General features: G+C 50.8%; 1 protein-coding gene across 2 annotated transcripts in view; it reads right to left on the bottom strand.

The window, feature by feature from the left end:
* Positions 1 to 17,941: 17,941 nt before the first annotated feature.
* The window catches only part of IGSF21 (immunoglobin superfamily member 21), a 155,961-nt gene continuing 151,545 nt past the window's right edge, over positions 17,942 to 22,357 (bottom strand). For both annotated transcript variants that reach the window (XM_048519241.1, XM_048519242.1), the window contains 4 exons: positions 22,197 to 22,282; positions 20,730 to 20,922; positions 19,918 to 19,956; positions 17,942 to 18,270 (listed from right to left, as the gene is read on the bottom strand). In XM_048519241.1, coding sequence (XP_048375198.1) covers positions 18,197 to 18,270; positions 19,918 to 19,956; positions 20,730 to 20,922; positions 22,197 to 22,282 — 392 coding nt within the window. In that variant the 3' untranslated portion in view covers positions 17,942 to 18,196. The remainder of the gene's footprint in view (positions 18,271 to 19,917; positions 19,957 to 20,729; positions 20,923 to 22,196; positions 22,283 to 22,357) is intronic.

The raw sequence follows: 22,357 nt of genomic DNA, 5'->3' as shown, positions 1-22,357 counted from the left end.
TTCTCCTCTGCAGCTTTTGATATCTAACATCTTTGCAGAATATTAGATATGATATTGGACATTCTGCCTTATCTGACAGCCACTTTTTGACTGAGCATTGGAGAGCTGATAGCCGCCGCTGAGCTCCTCTCGCTGATAGCCTTGGACACCTGCCTTATAATGGCATTAAGATCAGATTGCAGAATTTGACATGCAGTGGCATTTAGGAGCTGAGGAGAGCTCAGATTTCACCTGTACGGATATCTAGATGAGCAACAGGTGCTGAGTACGGGGCAGTGGATAATAGAGCCGGACCTGGAAGGCCAGAATTCAAATCCCTGGACATCCTTGAGGTTCTTGGAGTGACCTCTGGGCTGGGCCATTTTACAGCCTACCCACCCCACAGGGTTGTTGTGAGGACAAACTGGGGGCAGCTCTGAGCTCTCTGGAGGAAGGGAGGGACAAAAACAGAGGTGGGATCCAGTAGGTTCCCGAGAGTAGGTTACTAATTATTTGTGTGTGCCAAGAGGGGGTTACTAACTGGTGATTTTGCCACGTGATTTTTGCCTTAGTTACGCCCCTCCTCTCAGCAGTAGCGCGCAGAACTTGAAGCAGTCTAGCAGGAGGTGCACCAGCGTGCGTGGCAGCCTGCGCCTGTGTGCATTCGTTTCCTGCCCAAGGACCGGCGCAGCGGCTGCGTCCTTGCCACAGCCCCACCCAGGAATGCCCCACCCCTGGAATGCCTGGCCACGCCCCCGCCGTGCCCCGCCTAGCCCCATTGGCGCTACGCCATAGTTTGAATCCCACCACCATGGGAACCTGTTTCTAAAATTTTTGGATCCCACCACTGTCAAAAATGTATATATTCTAAAATACTTTGATAGTGAAAGGAAACTTTTGCAAAGTTTACATTCAGAATTTGACACTGGTGCTACGAACAACGAAACCTGACATTCTGAGGAATGTTTGTTCTGGCTTGAGATTTGTCCTAGAAAGGCAGCGCCAACGCCGAGTCCTGGTGGGTGTCTTCTTCATGCAAATATCAAGTCCGGTTATGTTCAGGGATGGTGCTAATTGGCCAAGCTGGGCTGCATATGTTGGGAAGCCGGTTTTAGTTAACATTTCCTGAGCGTTTTCATTTCTGTTATGTGGCCTTTTATTCTTAAAAAAAAAAAGATTCTGCATGCAGAGCCGGGCTGGCCGCATCTTCTTGGGAAGTGATGAATTATGCATCAAATTGTTAGTGGCCCTATGAACTTCGCCTGGCATTTGCTACTCTTCATAATTATATTGTGGAGGTAGGGAAAAGAAGCACGGGAGAAAACGCACCCCTCTTCCCTCTTGAAATCCTGGCTAATGTTTTGAAAAATAACTCACATCACAGACAGGCAGCTGGTCTCGAAGATCACAGGCGGCGGGGGCTCTGGAGGTCTTCTAGACCCACTTTTTCAAGGACAGGAAGAGCCAAGTGGAGAAGGCTGCAAGCGCAAGAGGACTGCGGGTTTCCATTTCTCACCCCTGCTGTTTCCGCTCCCCAAATCCCCATTTTGATTTCATTTCTCCCTCGTGCAAATTGAAGTTGTCAGTCTTTCTCTTGGCAGCTTTTTTTGTTTCATGGGACTGGCGTTTTTTTGTGGGTGGGTGGGAGGGATAAAAACAAGAGCTGGTATTCCAAACCCACAAGCAATAACAGCCAGTGGTGCCTTTCAGCTGAACCCTGACGCTTAGGTCTTGCGTGGGGCTGGTCTCTCCCCATTTTGCTAGGCAGGTCTGGAGGTTTGCCTTGCCAGGTTTCTTCCTACACCTCTTCGGCTGGCCTGTACCTGGAAGTCATGAATAGTCAGGAAGTTTCTGGCTGTCTCTGGTACAAAGTCCCTTCCCATCCAAGGATAAGATGCACCAGAACTTCAGAGCTGCCGTTTGAGACCACACCTGGCAGGCCAGGTGTAAGCAATAAGGATATTTTTTTCTTGAACCTGATGTAGGAATGTAGCTGATAAATGTCTTGCCGAATTGTTGGGAACATGAGAACACAGAGGCTTCTATGGGGCACGGATAGCTTATTGCATGGGCACCTAAAAGGCACTGTCTGGTATGGAGGGCGTTTGCAAGGAAGGAGGGGGCAGCATGGGTGGGGGCATTCTTAACGTCAAACTGAGCGGGTTTGCAAAGTTTGGGCAACTTTGCTTTCCCTTCCGACAGGTCCTTCAGAGGCTTCTATGACTATGTCAACATTGCCAAGGTTGGGGGAAGAGCCCAGTCAAGGCTGTCCCCAAAGGTCTGCCCGTGTGCACTCGATGTTCCTTTTTGAATTATGGCTTGGCCGTGGGCCAGGGATGGAAGTGCTTCTCCGTGTCTTTCTTGGAGGCCCCCAGCCCCAGGGGGAGGGGCCGTCAGCTGAAAGGCAGTCAGGTATGGTGCGTGATTGCCAGCAGAGTTCTGAGGTTGAACCGTAAAACCCAGACTTCCCCGTCTTTATCTCCTGAAGAGAAGAGAGCTGCTTCCTGGGGGAATTTTCATTGACTTGAAAGAGAAATGGCCAAACTCCACAGGAGACTGATAGTGGGAACGGGAGAGAGAACACAGGGTTGATCCCCCCCCCCCCTCTCCAGATATAGCAGCATTAAGGCCATCTGAAGGGCACGGGATTCTGGGGCATCAAAATATATTGCTGAACATTTCAAGGAAATACAGAAGTTGTGTTATGGTGAAATCCGAGTTGGTGCCCGCTCTGTCTGACGGATCGCCTTCTCCATGCCAAGAGGAGGATGGAATGGAAGAAGATTTGTCCGCCAGCTCATTCCTGGCCTGGATGTGATGCTGCCTCCCTGTTCACATCCAGAGATGGCAGGGAGGGGACAGGGACAATTTCTTCTGCTTTATGCAAATCTGGATCATGCTATGTATATTAACAGTATTATATGCATCAATGAACATCAGCCACAGTGGCAAGACTTTCCTTCCAAGGAAGTATTTATTGGCTCTAGATGGGATGTGCAGGAGGGAATGCAGGCAGAGGGGTCAACGGGGTGGGCAGGCACCAAGCCAGGTCTTCATTAGGCTAGAGGGCATGGGCTTACTGCTCTTCCCCCCCCAGAATATATTAATGGCTCACACAGCTGAGTATCTCTGGCCGCCTCTCAGTCTCCTGGGATTGTCGGCTGTCAGATCTTCCCCTTTCCTTGCCCCCTCTCCCTTCTTGCAGTGACATTTGGGCACTTGTGATCCTAATTGAATTTAATTGTCTTCTCAACATTTTGCTTAAACCTTTTCAGAGTCCCCTGCAATAAAGACACATCGATAACGCCGCTCATCAGGGGCGGGCACGCGCGCGTGCGTTTCATCCCCGTCTTCCCAAAGAGCGGCGATTAATTTTTTACAAGCTAATCATCTCGCCGAGGCAGATTGTCAGTGGAGGACCTGTCATCTCTCATCAATAATGGAACAATGGCAGCGGTCCCTGACTCCCCCCCACCCTGTTGCATTATTCAATCCTAGGGCTTCAAATGTTGGGGATGGTGGCAGGGCTGTAATTGATGTCCTCTCAGTAATTGCCCAGCGAAAGTCATGGGGGGACAGGAGGCTCCCGGCTACCTGAGGAGCGGTCCACGGGGAGTGTGAGACTTGAAAGAGGTGCAGGATGAGGGGAGGCATATTGAGCTGTCGGAGTGGTCAGTGCCTTTTTGGGCTGTAGGTGGGAAGGGGGCTGCATTGAGATGATCATAGTGGTGCAAAGGACCATCAAGTCGCAAAGGACTTATGACAACTGCTCATGGGGTTTCCAAAGGAAGAGATGAAAAGTGGTCGTTTGCCTCTGCTTGTGCTGCCTCTGATTGGCTTGGGCTTCCTTGGTGGTCTCTCAGGTCGGAAAGGTGAGCCAGATCATCTGCCTAAGGTTGGAGACCACAAACCACGGAGGCCAGGAAATCACAAGCTCTTCCTCCGCTGTTTCAGTTCAGTCTACAAAAATTCCCACGGGTGGTGGAGGTGGTGGTTAGGGCTTGCTAGTTACACTATTGCCCAGCAAAGAGGAGGGTATATTTAATTAGGCCAGCAAGTAAATAAGGAAATCCCATGCCCAGATCTTGTCTACAAACTGAGAAAGAAACCGACAGAGGTTGAAGGAACACGCAGTCCTCGGTAAACACCAGAAACAGAAATAAAGGAAGTTGCCTCAAACCATTTTTGTCAGTCCCTGGAATTGCAGAAACATGGCTCATTATTGTCACAACATTTTTAATTTTTTTCCCAGCCAACACTGTTTTCTAAGCACCTTGAGCTGTGAACTTGCCAAGCTGGGACGCTACTATTGAATTTCTCTTCCCTGCTGGTTTGACTCAGCAATCCATCTTTCCATTTTGCTTCTCCGTTGTGCAATTTGAACTCAGAGATCCATTTCCCCACCATTGTCTATTATTTTTCAGCACTGTTTTTATGTCATACAAAATTGTGCACGAGAAACATCTCTATTTACTGCTTTTCTCAGCAGCTCTTCATTTTTTTCGAAAGGCACCTCCTTCCTCCAGAGAGTAGCAGCTAGGTATAAGACGCGGCTAAATACTGTTCCCGGCCGATCAGTGCGCCTGCATTGGATTCCTGTGCTGCTCCACTTTGTAACTTGGCTGGCAAGATTAAACCCCATCTCAGAGGCCTTGCAGACAAAAGCAAGAGATGGTTCGCGAAGGCACGGCAGCCTTAATGTTCCTCATTTCCATGGTTCCAGGCGGAAACTGCCACATTTGCATTTAAATGGAGGTCTGGGAGTCTGTAAATCTCCATTTTCTTAGCGAGTGGGCATAATGGTGGTTTAATCACGTTCGGATGAGACCCCCTTGGAGCATCAATCCAGAAAAGAGGAGGATGAGGAATATCCAGGCTCAGAGAGAAAGAGGGAGAGCGCCATCTCATAACAGGCTCGGCTCAACTCCCCCGGGCTTGATAGAAGACAATAACGGAGAACCGAAAAAAAAGAGATGCCACTTCTTGGCTTGGCGGAGATCCAGGGATCTGACTTTGAATGTCAACTTTGAGCAGAGCTGGATATTGCTAAAGAGGCAGGACGGCCCCTGAAAGCAGCAGCCCCGCCTCCGTGTCATTTCTCCATAACGTTAGCAAGTTAGAAATGCGCCGTAAGTGTAGAAATGTGCTATGTGAGGTGGGGGGAGGGATATAAAACCTGATGAGATCTCATCACGTGTTTTTACTCACCAAATATTACAGAGGATGAAGAGATATAAGGCTGTCAGTTTCGGTGTTAGCCAAAAGTCTAAAGGCAGGATAGAGATGTTGACGTGTAGGTTTTAGTAAATCACGGTCCCTTTCTGCTCCAGAGGTCCAGGGGGGCTTTCTTATGCCTGCCAAACACCGGCGTTCATCAGGAAGGTTCCATCAATCACATAACAACTCTGTTTCATGGGACTGTTGTGGCCTTATGATTATATGTGGGCTGTTATTAGTCGTGTGCTTGTTTTCTGATATTTTCCAATTCAGAGAATGTAAAATTGAAACGGAGTCTCAAGTTCCACTTAAACAGCCTGAGGTCAAGAGGTTGCCGGTTCAAGGCCTGATGTCTCCCGACACCTGCGTTAATTGCACACAGCTAATAACCGCCAGATGCGCAAACGTGTATTGAGAAGTGTCACACACCATTCCCCGGCCTGATTGCCTCCCACAAGGGTTTGATCCCTTTGGATTAGTCAATGTTTGCGCAGCACTTTTGAAAGAGAGAGCTCTTGTGCAAACATTCCCGCTTCATTAGGGCCCTGGCAGGAGCCGGCAATCGTTCCTCGCTGCATTCCGCTGGCCAAGCTCTCTGGTGATGAACAGCCAGGTGTTAAACCGTGTCAGTCGGCCAATCAAACAGAGGTTTGACAGATCTTTTAGGCCTGCTCTTTTCCTCCTCTGCTGTGAAACGTAAAGTCATGCACGCAGCTTTCCTTTGAGTGTTCATTTCATTTCAGAGGGACTTCCTTGCTAGGTTTGTCCCAAGACTCCATGGGAGCTTAGCCCCAGAGCCTACTTTCAAGGATCAGACCTAGATCATCTGTAGCCATGCCAAAAAGATTCTGGGTGTCCTTGGGGGGGGGGGGGGTTCCTCTCCATCAGTTTTGGGAATCCTGTTGCCTCCGTGCTCTGAAGGGATCCTCTTTGCCCCGTGCAGCCCATTTTACATGGTGGTATCAGGATCAGCCAATTGGTGGGGGATCTGTTGTGGAGTAAAGAATGTAAGAACCCGCTGGCAGGATCAGACTAAGGGTCCATCTCGTCCAGTATTCTGTTTCCCACAGTGGCTAACTAAATGTCTCTATGAAAAAGAAGAGGATGAGGATGAGGAGGAGTTTGGATTTGTAGCCCACCTTTCTCTCCTGTAAGGAGACTCAAAGTGTCTTACCAGCTCCTTTCCCTTCCTCTCCCCACAACAGACACCTTGTGAGGTGGGTGGGGCTTAGAGAATTCTGAAAGAACTGTGACTAGCCCAAGGTCACCCAGCAGGAATGTAGGAGTGCGGAAAGACATCTGGTTCACCAGATAAGCCTCTGCCACTCAGATGGAGGAGTGGGGAATCAACCCCAGTTCTCCAGATTAGAATCCACCTGCACTTAACCACTACACCATGCCCGCTCTCAATGAAGCTCAAAGCCCATGGCTTTCTGAGGTAGACTGCCTTTGTCTATAGCAACTCAATTCCTAAGTGTCATGGATCATAGGTCAGCTGTATCCAACTGAGATCACTTCTAATCCCGTTTCCAATCCTGGCCAGTTAGATGTTTCCAGGAAGGCTACTACAACCATCACAGACAGGTGAGGTCAGCCTCTAAATTTCCTCAGCATCCACTTCTTGGAGGTAGATCATCTCTGACCGGGGAGCTTCAATTTCTAGCTAGCACAAGTAATCGGCACTCACAGACCCATTCCCCGTGTACTTACATAACCTTTTAAAACCCTTCTTGTGCCTGTGAACAGGAAGTCCCATAACTGAACTGAAGGGATGGAAAAGTTTACCTGCAGGGGATAAAGGTCACGTGCAACAAGCTCGAGTGTGGATGTGGCCAAGTGGTCCCCCACCCATCCGGAGCACCGGGTCACCCCACCCGAGTCCTGTGGGAACACAGGCAAGACTGCCTGGTGCCAAATTAGACCCTTGGTTCTGCAAACTCAGTTTAGGCTCCAGGCAGCTCTCCAGCAGGTGGAGGTTTTTCACACCAGATTGCCTGGGCCTTTGACCTGGCAATGTGCAGCAGTGGCGTAGGAGGTTAAGAGCTCGTGTATCTAATCTGGAGGAACCGGGTTTGATTCCCAGCTCTGCCGCCTGCGCTGTGGAGGCTTATCTGGGGGGTTCAGATTAGCCTGTGCACTCCCACACACGCCAGCTGGGTGACCTTGGGCTAGTCACAGCTTCTCCAAGCTCTCTCAGCCCCACCCACCTCACAGGGTGCTTGTTGTGAGGGGGGAAGGGCAAGGAGATTGTAAGCCCCTTTGAGTCTCCTGCAGGAGAGAAAGGGGGGATATAAATCCAAACTCCTCCTCCTCCTCCTCCTCCTCCTCCTCCCGCCTCTCCCCCTCCCTCCTCCTCCCTCCTCCCTTCTTCTTCTTCTTCTTCTTCTTCTTCTTCTTCTTCTTCTTCTTCTTCTTCTTCTTCTTCTTCTTCTTCTTCTTCTTCTTCTTCTTCTTCTTCTTCTTCTTCTTCTTCTTCTTCTTCTTCTTCTTCTTCTTCTTCTTCTTCTTCTTCAATGTTCAGGATCGAACCTGGCACCTTCTGGCTGCCAAGCAGATGCTCCACCCCTTCCCCAGACATGCCTCAATTTACACCCCCTGAAACCACCAGTGCTCGCTCTTTGAACTGGAAACGTGGCGGCTTCTTTTCCCTCAAGATGGCCACGCTCCCAGCGCTACCCTCCAAGCTCTGCCCCCCCCCCCCCCCCCCCCCAAGGCTCAAAGTGGATTTTTCACAATCACTGTCATGCACAAGTCATCGGGGAGAAAGAAATCTCCCTTTAGCTATGACAACTGTGAGCATGGAAGGCTGCTTAAATTGGGATCAAGGGCAACTCAAGAAAAGCTTTTTATTTATTTAAGAAAGTCGGTAAAAGCTTCAGAACTTAAAAATAACTGTGCCTATTTAATTTATGACTCTATCAATTCATGGACTCTGAAACAGACAGAAGAGAAGAAAAAAAGCAGAAGGAACATAAACAGATGCTCAGCTTGGCCAGAACATTACAGCCGGCCATGTTGGCTAATTGCATATTTCCTATTCATTTATTTGATGCCCCCCTCGACAAAGTGGCAGCCCTCCCCCTCGGAAGGACGACTGACCCTTTCTCACTGCCTCTTGAATGTGGAGGCACCATTCCTAGCTGGATTTAGCCTCTCCCCATGAATTGGTCGAACATTTCCTCAGGGTCTTGAGAATGGGCTAAGTCACCCCAATCCTGAACTGGGCAAGGTCAGAAGACCACCCTCCAAGCGTCCACAGCAGGCAAGCAGTCTTTTGCTCTGTGGTGGGGGAACATTCCTCTTTCCAAACTGCACTTGGACTCCCAAAGGGACTGTTGATGACTGTTTCCTGTTTTATCAAACACTTGGAATGGGGTTCATTTGGTTTGCAAATATTTAGCACAGGTGCGCTGCCTTCTCACCGCTGTCCCCGGCCCGAGTCTCCCCACTGGACACGCCCAGCAGAACAAACCACAGAGGTGGTGTCTTTCTTGCCTGGAGCTTCCTGGGGGTGGGGTAGGGGGGGAAAGATGGCATCTGAGTGACTTTTCATGTCATCTCACCGAAGTTGGCCTGCTAGACTCCCGGCGCTGAGCAGCCTCATTTTGAGTGCAGATGCTTTTACGAGTTGCCACCTGCGAAATGAGACTTGATCCAGGATGTTCTGCGTGTGCAGCCACAGATGCACACATGCTCAAAATGTGATGGACAAGGGGCAGCAAGTCACACGGCGACCTGGTAGGGCTTTCATGGCAAGACATGGCCAAAGGTGGTTTGCTGTTTGGCTTCCTCTGCATAGTAACCCTGGTGGTCTCCCAACCAAGGACTGACCAGGTCAACCTTGCTTAGCTCCTGCCATCCAACACAGCTCCCCCTGTGAGGAGGATTTCTCTTCCAGCCAGCTTGCTAGTTTTACTGTGGAGATGTTGATTTGGAGTTCCTAATAACTGCAGGAAACATGCAAAGCAATCGGCTATTTTCAGCAAATATTTGCATATGCAAATATATGCAAACAAGCGGCAGAGATAGGCCCCAGGGAAGGGAGCCGGAGCCAGCAAATCTATCTCCGGGCATAGAGATGTTTGAAGGCACGTCTGGAAAATTTGAATGAACTAGGTTGAGGGAACGTGTCCAAATGCAGCCATGTATCAAAATGCATCAGGCTGGGCACCGAATTAATGGCAGGACGCTGGTGCTGTGTGGGCTGCATGAAAGGCGGGCCCAGGGCGGGCATCGGCTTGGGAGGGAGACCCACGGGCACAGAGAGGTTTCTCCTCTTCCCATTTGTTTTTATCTCCTTGTCCATTTTTTTTCTGAGCCTCATTTGAAGAAACAAAACATATTTTCGGTTGACTGGAGAGTTTGCCAGAGCAACGAAAGATGAGATGATCCCAGATAAATATTTGATGATATTACAGCAGCTGCCAGTCGGGCAGTTTGCAGCATCGTTACCACTGTGGCAGCCCGCTGTGATGCTCCAGTGCGCCCGGCACACGCCTGCCGGCTTCCGCATGACCCGCTGGTTTGGGGCCAACACTGGCTCCTCGTGGTTGGCCTTCACTGCCAAGGCAGCAGTCCTGGGAGGAGCCAGCGAAGAGCGGAGCTGTGCTGTTTTTTGAATCTGCCATGTGCTGTGGTTGCTCTGCACATGCTCAAGAATAGGTTGTAATAGCCACAGTGTGAAGTTGGGAGGGGCAGGCACCCCATGCTTGACCCGAAACTGTCTGCATTTTCGTGCTCAGTCCCAAACGTTTGCATCTGTTCCATAGAAATGTTTGGAAAAACCCTACATTCCCCCACACATATCGAGGGGCCTGACACCCCGCTTCCATTTTCCCCTCTTTCCAAGAGATGATCCCAAGCTAAAGAACGGCCAACTGTGAGCTGGTTTTTCCAATAGTTTTTGGGAGGAGAAGAAACTACCATGGGGGAGCGGGGGGGGCGGGAAGAGTAACTGGATGGGAGGGAACGGCCCTGGGTGGTTGGCTGCCCTCCTGCCTTGTCTGGGGCTGCGGTTTCCTCATCCTGAATATCTACTTTGTGTGCCAAGGTGCTCAGTCTCACTCAAGAGAAGCAGCTGCCTTTGAAGGTCAGTTGTTGATTTAAGCTGAGGGAGAGGGAGGGGATTTGGGGAGCATGAAGAACCACAGAATTGGGGGGAGGGTCACTAGGCCCCCCTCAGCCACCAGCAGGGGTACAGTTGTCAACTCTGGGTTGAGAAACCCCTGGAGATTTGGGCGTGAATCCTTAGAAAGGAACCTCAACAGGGGGTAATAATGCCACTGAATCCACCAGAGGTGGGATCCAGCAGGTTCTCACAGGTTCCCGAGAGTAGGTTACTAATTATCTGAGTGTGCCGAGAGGGGGTTACTAATTGGTGATTTTGCCCCGTGATTTTTGCCTTAGTTATGCCCCTCCTCTCAGCAGTAGCGTGCAGAACTTGAAGCAGTCTAGCAGGAGGTGCATCGGCGTGCGTGGCAGCCTGTGCCTGCGTGCATTCATTTCCCGCCCAAGGACCGGCGCAGCGGCTGCATCCTTGCCACAGCCCCGCCCTGGAATGCCCGGCCACACCCCCGTCATGCCCCACTTAGCCTCATTGGCGCCACGCCACAGTTTGAATCCCACCACCATGGGAACCTGTTACTAAAAATTTTGGATCCCATCACTGGAATCCACCCTAGTGGTTGGCAACTCCACCAGTAGTCCATGCAGTCCAGCATCCTGTCCCACACAGTGGCTAAACGGTTAATTAGAAAAACAGCCAGAAAAGGTGAATCCACCCCGCACCCCCACCCCACAGGCCCAGCTCTGATCCACTCAGCCCCTCCCATGGCTGCTGCCTTGGCATAAAAACACCCAACCGTTACATTTGTAGATGTTTCAGTGCCTTATCTAGTTCAGCCCGATGAATAACAAATTGCTCTCCCTCTGAGGAGCTCCTCTGGTGTTTTGGGATGACTCCCCCTTCTGAGGATACCTCCTGAATGGAAGGAGGTCAGCCAGCGCAGAGACTCATGCAGAGACTCTCCTGAATTTAATTCCTGTCTCAGGAAGGGATTTGAGTCCCCAGTGCAGAAACAGCTGTGGAAGGATCTTGCTAGGATTGAAGGTCATGCCTTCCCCCAGTCCTGCATCCATCTTCCCTGCTCAGAAATAAGGTGAGGCGCCAGCGAATCAGAACGAGGCACCACCTGTTCTCTCGTGTCCTTGACACAATGGCAAGATGGCACGAGGACCATCCCCCCCCCTTTTTCCACCCAGGGTTGTGGGGGGAAGTATAGCTGGCATTTTAATATTTAAAATGTGTTTTATACACTTTCTGATGTATCATCTGGATATAAATGGCAAGGCATTTTATGGAGCACATAAAATTTTTATAGCACATCTGCACCATGCTGCAGCCATGTTGGAGAAGTTGCAGGCATTAGAATTAAGTGGCGGGGGTCTGCGCTCAGGCCCGGCGCATCTTTCATCTGCAATAAAGAGATGCTGCCATCACGCGCGTCCCTCAGAAGATCTCCCCAAGCCAAGCTGTGGGTGGGCGGCGCAGGAATGCGGCTCATGATTCCGGCGGAGAGGCGCTCCCACACGGCTTTTGTTATAAAGTTGACATATTATTCAGAGCAATCCAGGTCTTTAGGGCGGACCGGGAGTGCATAAAGCCCCTGCTTCCCCCCGTGATCTGACTCCACCGTTCTCACCTGTCAGAACATCTTTTGCTTCCATAAATGACACCACCCCCTCTCGCGGGCAGACTGCATTTAGAGTTGCCAACTTTGAGCTGGGAAATTCCTGGAGATTTTGGGGTAAAGCTTGGGGAGATCAGCGTTTGGGGAGGAGAGGGGCATCCACCCTCCAAAGGAGCCATTTTGTCCAAGAGAAACAATCTCTGCAGCTTGAAGATCAGGGGTAATTTTGGGAGGTCCCTGGGCACTACAGGAGGCTGGCAACCTTACGTGTACTATCTATTTAGAAATACTAATTAAGGAGAAAAAACATAAGGTTGATGACTCATCTGAGATTCCTTAGTTTTATATGGTGGCGGAGGTAGCACGGGGTTACTTTGGAAGTGGATTCTGAATAGTGCCGTCTGTTGAGCAGGTGTGGATCTTGCTGCAGAATTGGTTGCGGTGGGTTGGAAGAGACCCCCAGGGCCATGAAGCCCAACCCCCTGTAATGCAGGAACACATAATCAAAGCACTCCTGAGAGACGGCCATCCAGCCTCTGTTTTAAAACCTTCAAAGAAGGAGACTCCACCACACTCCGAGGTAGTGCATTCCACTGTTGAATAGCCATTTCTGTCAGGAAGTTTTTCTGATGTTTAGGTGGAATCTCTTTTCCTTCACCTTGAGCCCATCACTCCTGGTCCTAGTCTCTGGAGCAGTAGAAGATGTCTTTTGATATGTATTAGCTGTGGTGGCAAAAGTGGAGCCTCCACCTTCAGAGGTAGTTCACCTCTGAATATCAGCTGTTGGAAAACAGTGTGTGTGGGGTTCCCCCCCCCTTCTTGACGGTCTTTAGGGACACCTTCTTGGGCAAGGTGGGAGTCGGGTTTTGGCTGTATGTTGACCCTTCTTGGTCTTATCCATCAGGGTTCAATTGATGATCTTCAGAGGAACAGCGGAGGAAGAATCACTTGTAGACATGATACTTGAACCAAAGATTCCCTGAAATGTTCCTAGATATTAATATTAATGACCTCTGTACTAATCATATTCTTCCTGCTGCTGCTCTCTTTCTTCCTCTCCCCTCCCTCTCAATATTAGGGCTGCAGCATCCGTGGGGCTGGGATCTTCCTGTTCCGATTCTCTGTCAAGTGGTTTTTCCATCCCTTTTATTTATTTATTTATTTATTTATTTATTTATTTATTTATTTATTTATTTATTTATTTATTTATTTGATTGATTGATTGATTGATTGATTGATTGATTGATTGATTTATAAACCGCCCCATCCCCAAGGGGCTCTGGGCGGTGCACAACATTAATATATATACAATTAAATAAGGTTCACAATAGTGACCACACAACAATCAGTATATAACTAAAATCCATTAAAAACTATTAAAACAGGGGTTAACACATCAATGACAGGCGTCCTATAGCCCGATTCATTAAAATCTCCCCAAAAAGAAGAAGGAGAGGCCAGACTCCTCTCTAGGAGGGTAACATAGATAACCAAAATTCAGATGGTAAAAGAATGCATAAAGCATGAGGGGGGGGGGGGGCGCCACTCAGCGACTGGACACTCCAAAGGCCCAGCAGAACAACTCAGTCTTACAGGCCCTGCGGAACTCACCAAGGTCCCGCAGGGCCCGGACAGCTGGAGGAAGAGTGTTCCACCAGGCTGGGGCCAGGGCCGTAAAGTTCCTGGCCCTTGTGGAGGCCAGCCGCATCATTGAGGGGCCAGGAACCACCAGCAAATTTGCCTCTGCTGACTGCAGAGGCCGAGTAGGGGCATATGGGGTAATGCGGTCTCTCAGGTACGAGGGTCCCAGGCTGCGTAGGCCTTAAAGGTCAAAACCCACACCTTGAAGATGACATGGCAAATCAGCACAGGCAAGACTTGGGAGAGAGCAGAAAAAGGCCCAACAGGAGTGTTTGACCAAGAACTGTGGTCCTCCCAAGAATTTCCCTCGTTTTTACCAGAACTCGGTTGACTCCCTTCAACAGTCTGTGGGTGTTTGCCAGGGGAAAAGCTTTGCATTTTGCTTCAGGTGAATTTTCATTCCAACTGCAAACAATTCTGGGAGAAGTTTGGTTTTGTTCAGCTGAGCTGTTGACTTCCTCCCCTTGAAATTCCCCCACTGTTTCGCCTGACAAAGAACTTCCCATTTGCTTCGGATTTTGCTTTTCCACAGCCTGGTTCCCCTCGGAGCTCTCCTGGGAGAATTCTGGGCTTTGTGAGGCTTGCTGAGAACCGGCTGCAGGACACACCGGGCCTGCTTTCCCGCGAGTGGTCGACGTCTTGCCGCAACCTGGCCGGCCGAGCTTTGGCAATAAAAACTGCTAGTGCAGTGCAGTAAAACCCATATTTTGCCTAATATATGCTAATTTGATTTTAATGGGATTCAGATTTTTCAACAGCGGCACAGAGTTAGCTGCGGTAAGTTATAATCATATCTAATTGGTAATTCTAACATAACAAATTTCCAGGATAAATTATTCGTGGTTAATAGCCCCTGGAGAACGAGTATGGTGTGTGTGTGTGTGTGAGAGAGTTTTATATATATATATATTTGAAAATGTCTGTAGAACAAAAAAAACAAGAGATGAATGAGTTCAAGGTGAAGGCAATTTTTAAACATATGAAGTGTATATTTCAGGTGCAGAATGGCAGGGTCGAGCAAATTCAGGCTATAGGATATGGAAATAACGTGCAAGGTCTATCAATAGCTAGTAGCCATGATAACTAAATGGAGCCTCCATGTTCAGAAGCAGTCTCTCTCTAAATACTAGATCAGTGGTGGTGAACCTTTGGCACTCCAGATGTCATGGACTACAATTCCCATCAGCCCCTGCCAGCATGGCCAATTGGCCACGCTGGCAGGGGCTGATGGGAATTGTAGTCCATAACATCTGGAGTGCCAAAGGTTTGCCACCACGGTACTAGATTCTGGCAGCAAGCGACATATGGTGCACCTTACCTTAAAACTAAAAGGACCAGTCCAGGGGTCCATGCTGGCAGGGGCTGATGGGATTTGTAGTTCATGAACATCTGGAGAGCCGCAGGTTGCAGACCCCTGGACCAGTCGATCAAGTCCAGCAGATGCTTCTGAGAAAGTCACAGGCAGGGAGACGACATCCCTGCCTGTTAGTTGCTTCCCTAGAACTGGCATTCAGAGGTACTCTGCCTTTCACTATGGAGGTTTCAGTCCCCTCCCTGTGCTATGTCCCCCCCCCCCCACCTTCCTCCTTGAAGCTGCAGCACAAATCCATCAACACAAGCGCCTTGGAAGTGCATTCCAATGCAAAGCCTGAAGCCCGGCTGCCCATAAATAAGGGTGGGCTGCCCTCCCAGGTGGCTACTCAGAGTGGAGCTCTTTGTGCAGCCGTGAGCTATGGTCCCAAGGAGGTTTCCCCCCCTGACAAACTCTCGCCCCCTGAAAAATGAGAAGTGCCACCAAGACACCAAAAGGAACAAGAGCTCACAAGGGATTGGTTGAGGGCAGGCATTGAGCAACCAGTGCTGGGCCCTTGGGAAGACAGTGAGAAGGAAAGAGGCAGGCTCAGTTGGGTCTGGTGTGCTGGCGGCTTGCAGGCCCAATGTCCCCCCCCCCCCCGGCACATCCAAGATGCTGCTTGTGGCCGTGGCCTTGAAGTGCTCGGACCAACGTCCAACCCTGGCTAGTTCAGGCTCCCTTTTTGTTTTTCCATCTTTAAACCAAAAGCAGACTCGGCTGCACAAAAGGTGCTTTCAGCACAGCTAAATCCTGGTGCTCCCGCAGGGCACTCTGTTCGGGGGGGGGCTGCCTGGAGGGGAGGGGACAAGCCCTGCCCAGGGACCTGTTCAGAGATTCAACAAGCACCCTCTCCTGAAAATGGGTGCGTCTGTTATGCCTCTGTGTCAAAGATGAGAGAACGGTCCCATCATACCTGATGTAGAGGCGGGGACAGAGGGGCCCTTCCTGCCGCAGAGGGAGAACATCAGAGCTGGCTGGACAGAAAGATGAAGAGCCATGCATGCGACTACTGCGGGTTTTCTGGCCCGTGGTCTGGTACTAGTTGCTCCTAAGATTTCACCCACAACGTTAGGAGCAAAAGCTACCAGACCTCGCCCACACAGGCCAGAAACCCACAACAGTCATGAAAGCTTTCGACAAAACCATTCGTGTCTTCCAAATTCTGAGTGGGCTGGACCCAGCAGGGGTACCCACTTGCCAGACCCACGGCCTTGTGCCCATCTTCTGTGCCTGGAGATGCCACACGTGGCCTGTGCTTCCTTTGAAGCACCTTTCCAGGTACGTATTTTGTCTGTGACGGAACAAGGGATACTGTTTGTCCTTCCTTGCGTGCCCATTAGTATGTTTCTGCTTGCCTCAACTTCTTTCCAGCTTCTTCTCAAAAGCAGCAGAATCACAACAATTTGAAATCCCAGAGTGGTCTATCAAGAGCCCCCCCCCCCTCCTCAGGTCCTCCCCTTCCCCCAAGCAGACTCAGAGCTGTTGCAACATGAAAGGAAATCTAAATTCACCTGCCCTCCAACACCGCTGCTTCACGGGCCCCGGGAAGCCAGCTTGGATAAACAGTCTAGGAGCCCGACTACAGCATTTTGTTTGCTTATTAAGGAGAGCGGGCAAAGGCCAAAGTGGCGGTGTGAGCGTGTGTGAGCGCGCAAAGAGCGACCTTTGAATGTCTGGCTCCTTGGGAAGCGTTGCTGCTGGCAGGGTTATGCGGCTTTCGAATTCTGCCTCTTTACGGCTTCCCAGGTCTATCCCACTGGCAGCGGTTTAAAGATGAATCCTGCCACCGGCTGGCAGGCATCACTGAAATTAAGCACGTTTGTATCGTTTCATCTCACGTTGCATAATTTATTCCAGAACCTTTTTTTAAAATAATATTTTGCAGACTTTCTGCAGAAATGTAATGAAAAGAAGGAAACTAGATCCCTCTCCTCAGCCAACCCTTCTCCGCCCCAAGCACTTCTCACCTGCTTTCTAGCACACCTGCACGGCCATAAGGACTGCCCTCTTAAGCCAGAAGCAGTCTGCCTTTTCCCCAGGTGACCAAGCACAGGCGCCCACAACTCTGAACGTACAGGCAGTCTGGGCCGACTGCACATGGGTTGCCCACTCCAGTCCCTGGACAGGGTCTTTCTATACCTGTCCAAACAGCCACCTTGTTCAGGGGCCATCAGGGGCCTCCGTTCACCCTGTTCTGGGCTACTGTCACAATCAAGACCAATTTTGCTCAGTCTTGAGAGTCCCCCTCTTTCCGGCCCTTTCCCCCTTACCTTAAGCCCTGCGCTACTCTCCTCAAGTAGCGTGGTGTCCCCTGGCACTCCCCACTACAGGGGCGGCGACAACGCAGCCGCCCTGACGCTGCCGCCCTGACGCTGCCGCTCTCGCACCCCCTCAGTGTGTGGCATCCCTGGTGCTCCTCGAAACGGCGCCTTTTGATGGGGATGCCCGGGCGCGTGCCAGAGATGCCGCACATTGAGAGTAGCGTGCAGCAAAGGGCAGCAAAGGTAAGTGGGGAAACGCCCTTTCCGAAGTTCTGGTGGCCGGTTCCAAGACGGCTCTGGCAGTCTGTATGCATAGTAACTCCAGGGGGGCAGATTATTCTGTTGACCCAGACTCCAAGCTTGGTGGCGGTGTGTTTGGAGGGTGGGGGCATGGGGTGGAAGTACTTCATTGTGCTCAGATGGTTGAGTGGAACATTGTGGGCTGCAAGCCCGTGATCACGTTACACTTCAGAAATACTGGGTTTTTCCCCCCTTTGACAATACCTGAGTTCTTATGGCTGGTATGGGATCAGTAGAAAGGAGGAATGGTGTCCTACAAAATGGTCTCGGTGGGACCTCTTTCCACGTGGCTTCTTTGGCAGCGTGTCCACTGTCCACTTGAGCCGACTTAAACTAACAGCCTCCATCCACACTACAAAAAGTTTGTAAACTTCCATTCTTTAAAAATTCTTGTGCAAACTGACACTGTTTTGCCTGGGCTCAGGGATTCTTTGGGTAAAAACCACAACTGCCGCTCCCACCCAAAAGGGAAATAATTGCCACGAGTCTCATACCCGGCATAAGTTCTTTTGGTCATTGTTCTGTTTTTAATTAAACTGGATGATAAAGCCAAGACACAGACAGAAAGAGACCGATAACAAGACTGTAAATAGTTTAGAAAAGAAAAAGGAAAGCAAAGCAAAGGAGGAGGAGGAGGAGGAGGAGAAGAAGAAGAAGAAAGAGAAGAAGAAAAATAATAGAAAACCGATCAAGGGAGATGTGGGGTGCTGCCGGGAGCCATTGGGGGGAGGGGGGTCCGGGGCTTGGCGAAGGCTTCACGTCATTTCGAAGACCACTGTTAAGACAAGGGCCAGAACGAGCCTGGAGCTGGTGAGGCCGGGGTCTGCACCTGGGGGGGGAGGGGGGAGAAGGAAATAAAACCATTGGGGAAAGAGGTCAGGTTTTGAACAGGGCAATCTATTCCACACACAGTCGCCATTTCATTGTACTGTTGAAGGCTTTCATGGCCAGAAACAACTGGTCGTTGTGGGTTCTCCTGACTGGGTGGTCGTGGTCTGGTACTTTTTGCTCCTGTTTCACCCACATTTGTGGTTGGCATCTTCACAGGCAGATCACGGTGGGCCCAGAACACCCACAACAGCTATTCTCCTTTCCATGTTGGAAGTCATAGTCCAGCGCCAACCAGCGTGGTGTGGTGGCTAAGAGCAGGTGGACTCTAATTGGGAGAACTGGGTTTGATTCCCCACTCCTCCACATGAGTGGTGGACTCTTATCTGGTGAACCGGATTTGTTTCCCTGCTCCTCCACCTGAAGCCTGCTGGGTGACCTCCTTTCAGAACTCTCTCAGCCCCACCTCCCTCACAGGGTGTCTGTTGTGGGGAGAGGAAAGGAGAAGAGAAAAGGGGGGGGGGTGGAATAAATCCAAACTCCTCCTCCTCCTCCTTTTTCTAGAGCAGTAATGGCGAACCTATGGCACGGGTGCCAGAGGTGGCACTTGGAGCCCTCTCTCTGGGCACACACACACAAAGTTCGTCATGTGGAGGGCGGAAAATCACCCCCCCACACACACATCTAGGCTGGCCTTGGCCACTGAGCACGACCTGTGCGCACTGTGGTGAGCAGGGAGGACTCGCCTGGCAGGCCTGGTGCCTGTGCTCTGGGTGGCTGTTGACCGAGGGGGGGGGGCGCAGAGGAGGCAGAGATGCTAGGGAGGCACAGAGCGGTGCGTGCGGGACTTGCTGGAGGCTAGAGCAGGCTGGCCCCTGCTCAAGCGGGTAGGGCGGAGGAAGAGGGAGCCAACCGGTTTTTTTCTAAACTAAAACCTCAGCATTCAGGTTAAATTGCCAGGTTGGCACTTTGGAATAAATAAGTGGGGCTTGGGTTGCAGTTTGGGCACTCCGTCTCAAAAAGGTTCGTCATCACTGTTCTAGAGGCATCACCAGGCCCCCTTTGGGCACCTGATGGGAGAGTATTATTCTCAGGGTTAAAGATCACATTTCCATCACCGGAAGGGGAGATATTTGTCTGCCTTCTTCTGGGTGGGATCAGGGGTCCACCTCGCCTGGGGTTGCCCTCTCTGCTTGGCAGTGGCTCTTCCAGGTCTCAGGCCGAGATGGGGAAGGCGTTCCTGGCCGCCCTGAAAAAGGCTCCCTTCTGGAACCGAGAATGTTGTCAAGTGAACCAGGGAACTTCCTCATGCAAAAGTTCAGAGAGTCTTCCTCCAAAGAAGCCAGCTGGCATCAAAGCAGCCCTTGGGCTGCCTGCTGGCAGGAGACGGACTCCGTTCCCAGCACTGGCTGCCTGATATCCTGCACTCAAGAGGTTGCTGAAAGAGGCTCTCCCTCTGAGCTGCCCTGGGAAGAAGTCTTGGCATCAGCTGGAGAAAATGGGCCGAGCTTCTAGCAAGCACAGAAGATCTGGGGTGGGGGGGGGGGCAAGAATGGTGGAGGTGGGGGGCTGAAAGTTCAAGGTGGTTGGTGGCAAAGGGATTGGGTCACTTCCCATGACAGAACTAAGCATCAAGGCCTTTTCTTACCATTTGAATCTTCTGTTCCTCTTGGGATATGTGGATTTTCTAAAGAGGAGGAGGCAAGAAAAATAAATAAAATAATTAGGTGGCAATTCTACATAGGAAAAACAGGCTTTCTGTATGTTTCATGCATCATCTGAAATAACTGCATTTAGAGGACAGCCGATTACATGTAGGTTGGGGCAGAGACCACATTGGTCCAGTTTCACCTCTTGCTACCTCCATTCAAACATCCTTTAAAACCCACACTTTTACAGGTGGTAGGGGAGGTGGAGGTGGAGGTAAACAGTGTCATGTGACTCACAATATTAATTCTGGTTGAAAGACCAGAAGTGACATTTTGCTGAGTCCAGTAGTACCTTTAAGGCCAACACAGTTTTATCCTTGGCAAGAGCTTTTGTATGCATGCCCACTTCTTCAGATACCCGAAGACAGGTGTATGAACATGAATACTTATATCAAGAATACACTTTTGTAGGTTTTAAAGGTGCCTTTTTTCTGCTGCTTCAGACCAACATGGCTACTCTTCTGAACCTATTTCTTGCAGTGTGGTGTTCTAGGAATCCTCTAGAACTCTATGGTAATAAAAATAGAGATCTGAAAGGTTTTTAGAACTTGGGCAACGTGGTGATGCTACTTCCCTTTTTTAAAGCCAGAAGTGATGTTGTGATATGGTTTGATGCGATTCCTTTGTCTCCAGCACCCCAATCCTCCAGCCAGTGGCCAGCCGCCACACAGCGTGAGGAGTGTGCGGGACCAAACCAGAGGGCCTTGTGCCCCAGAGGTGATCAAGTGAAGGCCAAGAGTAGTCCCCGTACCAAATACGATCAGCCTGGTGTGGGTGTCGGTGGAGCCAAGCGGGTTCTGTGCTGTGCAGCGGAACATGGAGCCGTTCAGTTCTGCCGGCACTCGTTCTAAGACCAGCTCTTTTCCGTCGTGTTCGGCACTGCCGTCCAGAAGCCGGCTCCCAACTCGGGTCCAGGTGAACATGGGTTCCGGAAAGACTTCATTCTGCGGTCCAAGCCAAGAAGGTAGAATAAGTAGACCCAGGAAGGTTAGTTTAAACACAACCGAGCCAAATGCGTCTTTAGGGTCACCAGGACTGGGGCTCCAAACGTCATCCTGCCCAGGCTCACAACAGAGTCCTTCCTTCGTTGGCAAAGTAGCTACCACAATTCCCCCCTTCGCCTGGCAGAAGATGGTCTCGCCCAACACCCACCCCCCAAGTCTGGAAATGCTGGGGTATGCACTTCTGCATGCAAAGGACCTGCAGAGTCCCAGAAACAGACAGCTCGCCCCAGCAAGAGCCCCGGGGGGTCTCTGAAGCTGGCTTCTCCCAAGTCCAAACCCTTGGTCCGCCAGGCTGAGCATTCCCTGCTCTGGCAACGGCTCAGCAAGGTCTCTGGCAGAGAAAGGTCTGTCTCGCCATCTACATCCTTCAACTAGCCTTGACCCTGGGGTGGGGCAGGGGGGGTTTGCACCCTTCCCTCCTGTGAGCTCTCACTTGCATCTCTGCTGTCCTCCAAGCCTGGGAGGGGGATAGATTGCTTTCTCCCATCGCTGAAAGCCCCACACTCATCACACTGCACTTCACCTGCTCCAAGCGCTGCGCAGATTAAGTGGCAGCGCCTTCTCTGGCCGCCTGCAGCCGCCTCCTAATGACAACCAACTCGGGTGCTGATGAGAAGGCCGCCAAGAGCCCACAAGTCCCAAATAAGATGCTCGCGCAGAGTTAATGGCGCAAGAGGCGGCCTGCTCCCCCACCCTCTCCCCAGAATCTCTCTCCATTCTCTTGCTTGCATGGTGCTCTTTTCAGCTGTGTATAATGAAGCAACCCCCCCATCTCATTTCTCCTCTGGGAGTCAGTTGGGTTCAGTGGTCAGGGTGTCAAGAAAAAAGAAATCAGGGAGACCTTAAGTCGGTCGATCTCTGCCTCACCGGGGGGTGGTGAGGGTAAATTGTGTTGGGGTGGGGGGGGGGGGAAGCACAGTGGTTGTCCTTTGAGGAAGACTGGGATCAAAATGTGATGGATAAAAGATTCATCTCGGTTCTCCTCAAGGAAATCCAGGCTTCACTTCACCACATCAACGTGCTCTACTGGGAAAGGTCACTCTAAGGTGGCACTTCCTGATATCTCCTTCATCCTCTGCTGGGTTTCCAGTCTTTCATCTCCCTTTCATTTCAACCAGCCCTCCAGCAAGACACAACCCAAGACGCCAGTCGGTCCTGACAGGTGGGATCACGCTGAGATGCTGGCAAAGCTGACCGGAGGCATCACTACGCACCTGAAAGCCCTGCACCAGGATGCGAACCGTGTCTCCAACGCGAGCCCTCGTTGGGGTCATGAGGATCTTGGGTCCCTTGGGAGCCACTGCAGAAAAAGAAAGTGGGTGGGTGGGTGGGTCCCACAAAGCCCAGGTTCCCAGCTGTGATCTCCTAGTCCCAC

Source organism: Sphaerodactylus townsendi, linkage group LG16 (genome assembly GCF_021028975.2).
Source record: "Sphaerodactylus townsendi isolate TG3544 linkage group LG16, MPM_Stown_v2.3, whole genome shotgun sequence".
In the NCBI taxonomy this organism is placed as follows: Eukaryota; Metazoa; Chordata; class Lepidosauria; order Squamata; family Sphaerodactylidae; genus Sphaerodactylus; species Sphaerodactylus townsendi.
This window is presented reverse-complemented; position numbering and strand designations above follow the sequence as displayed.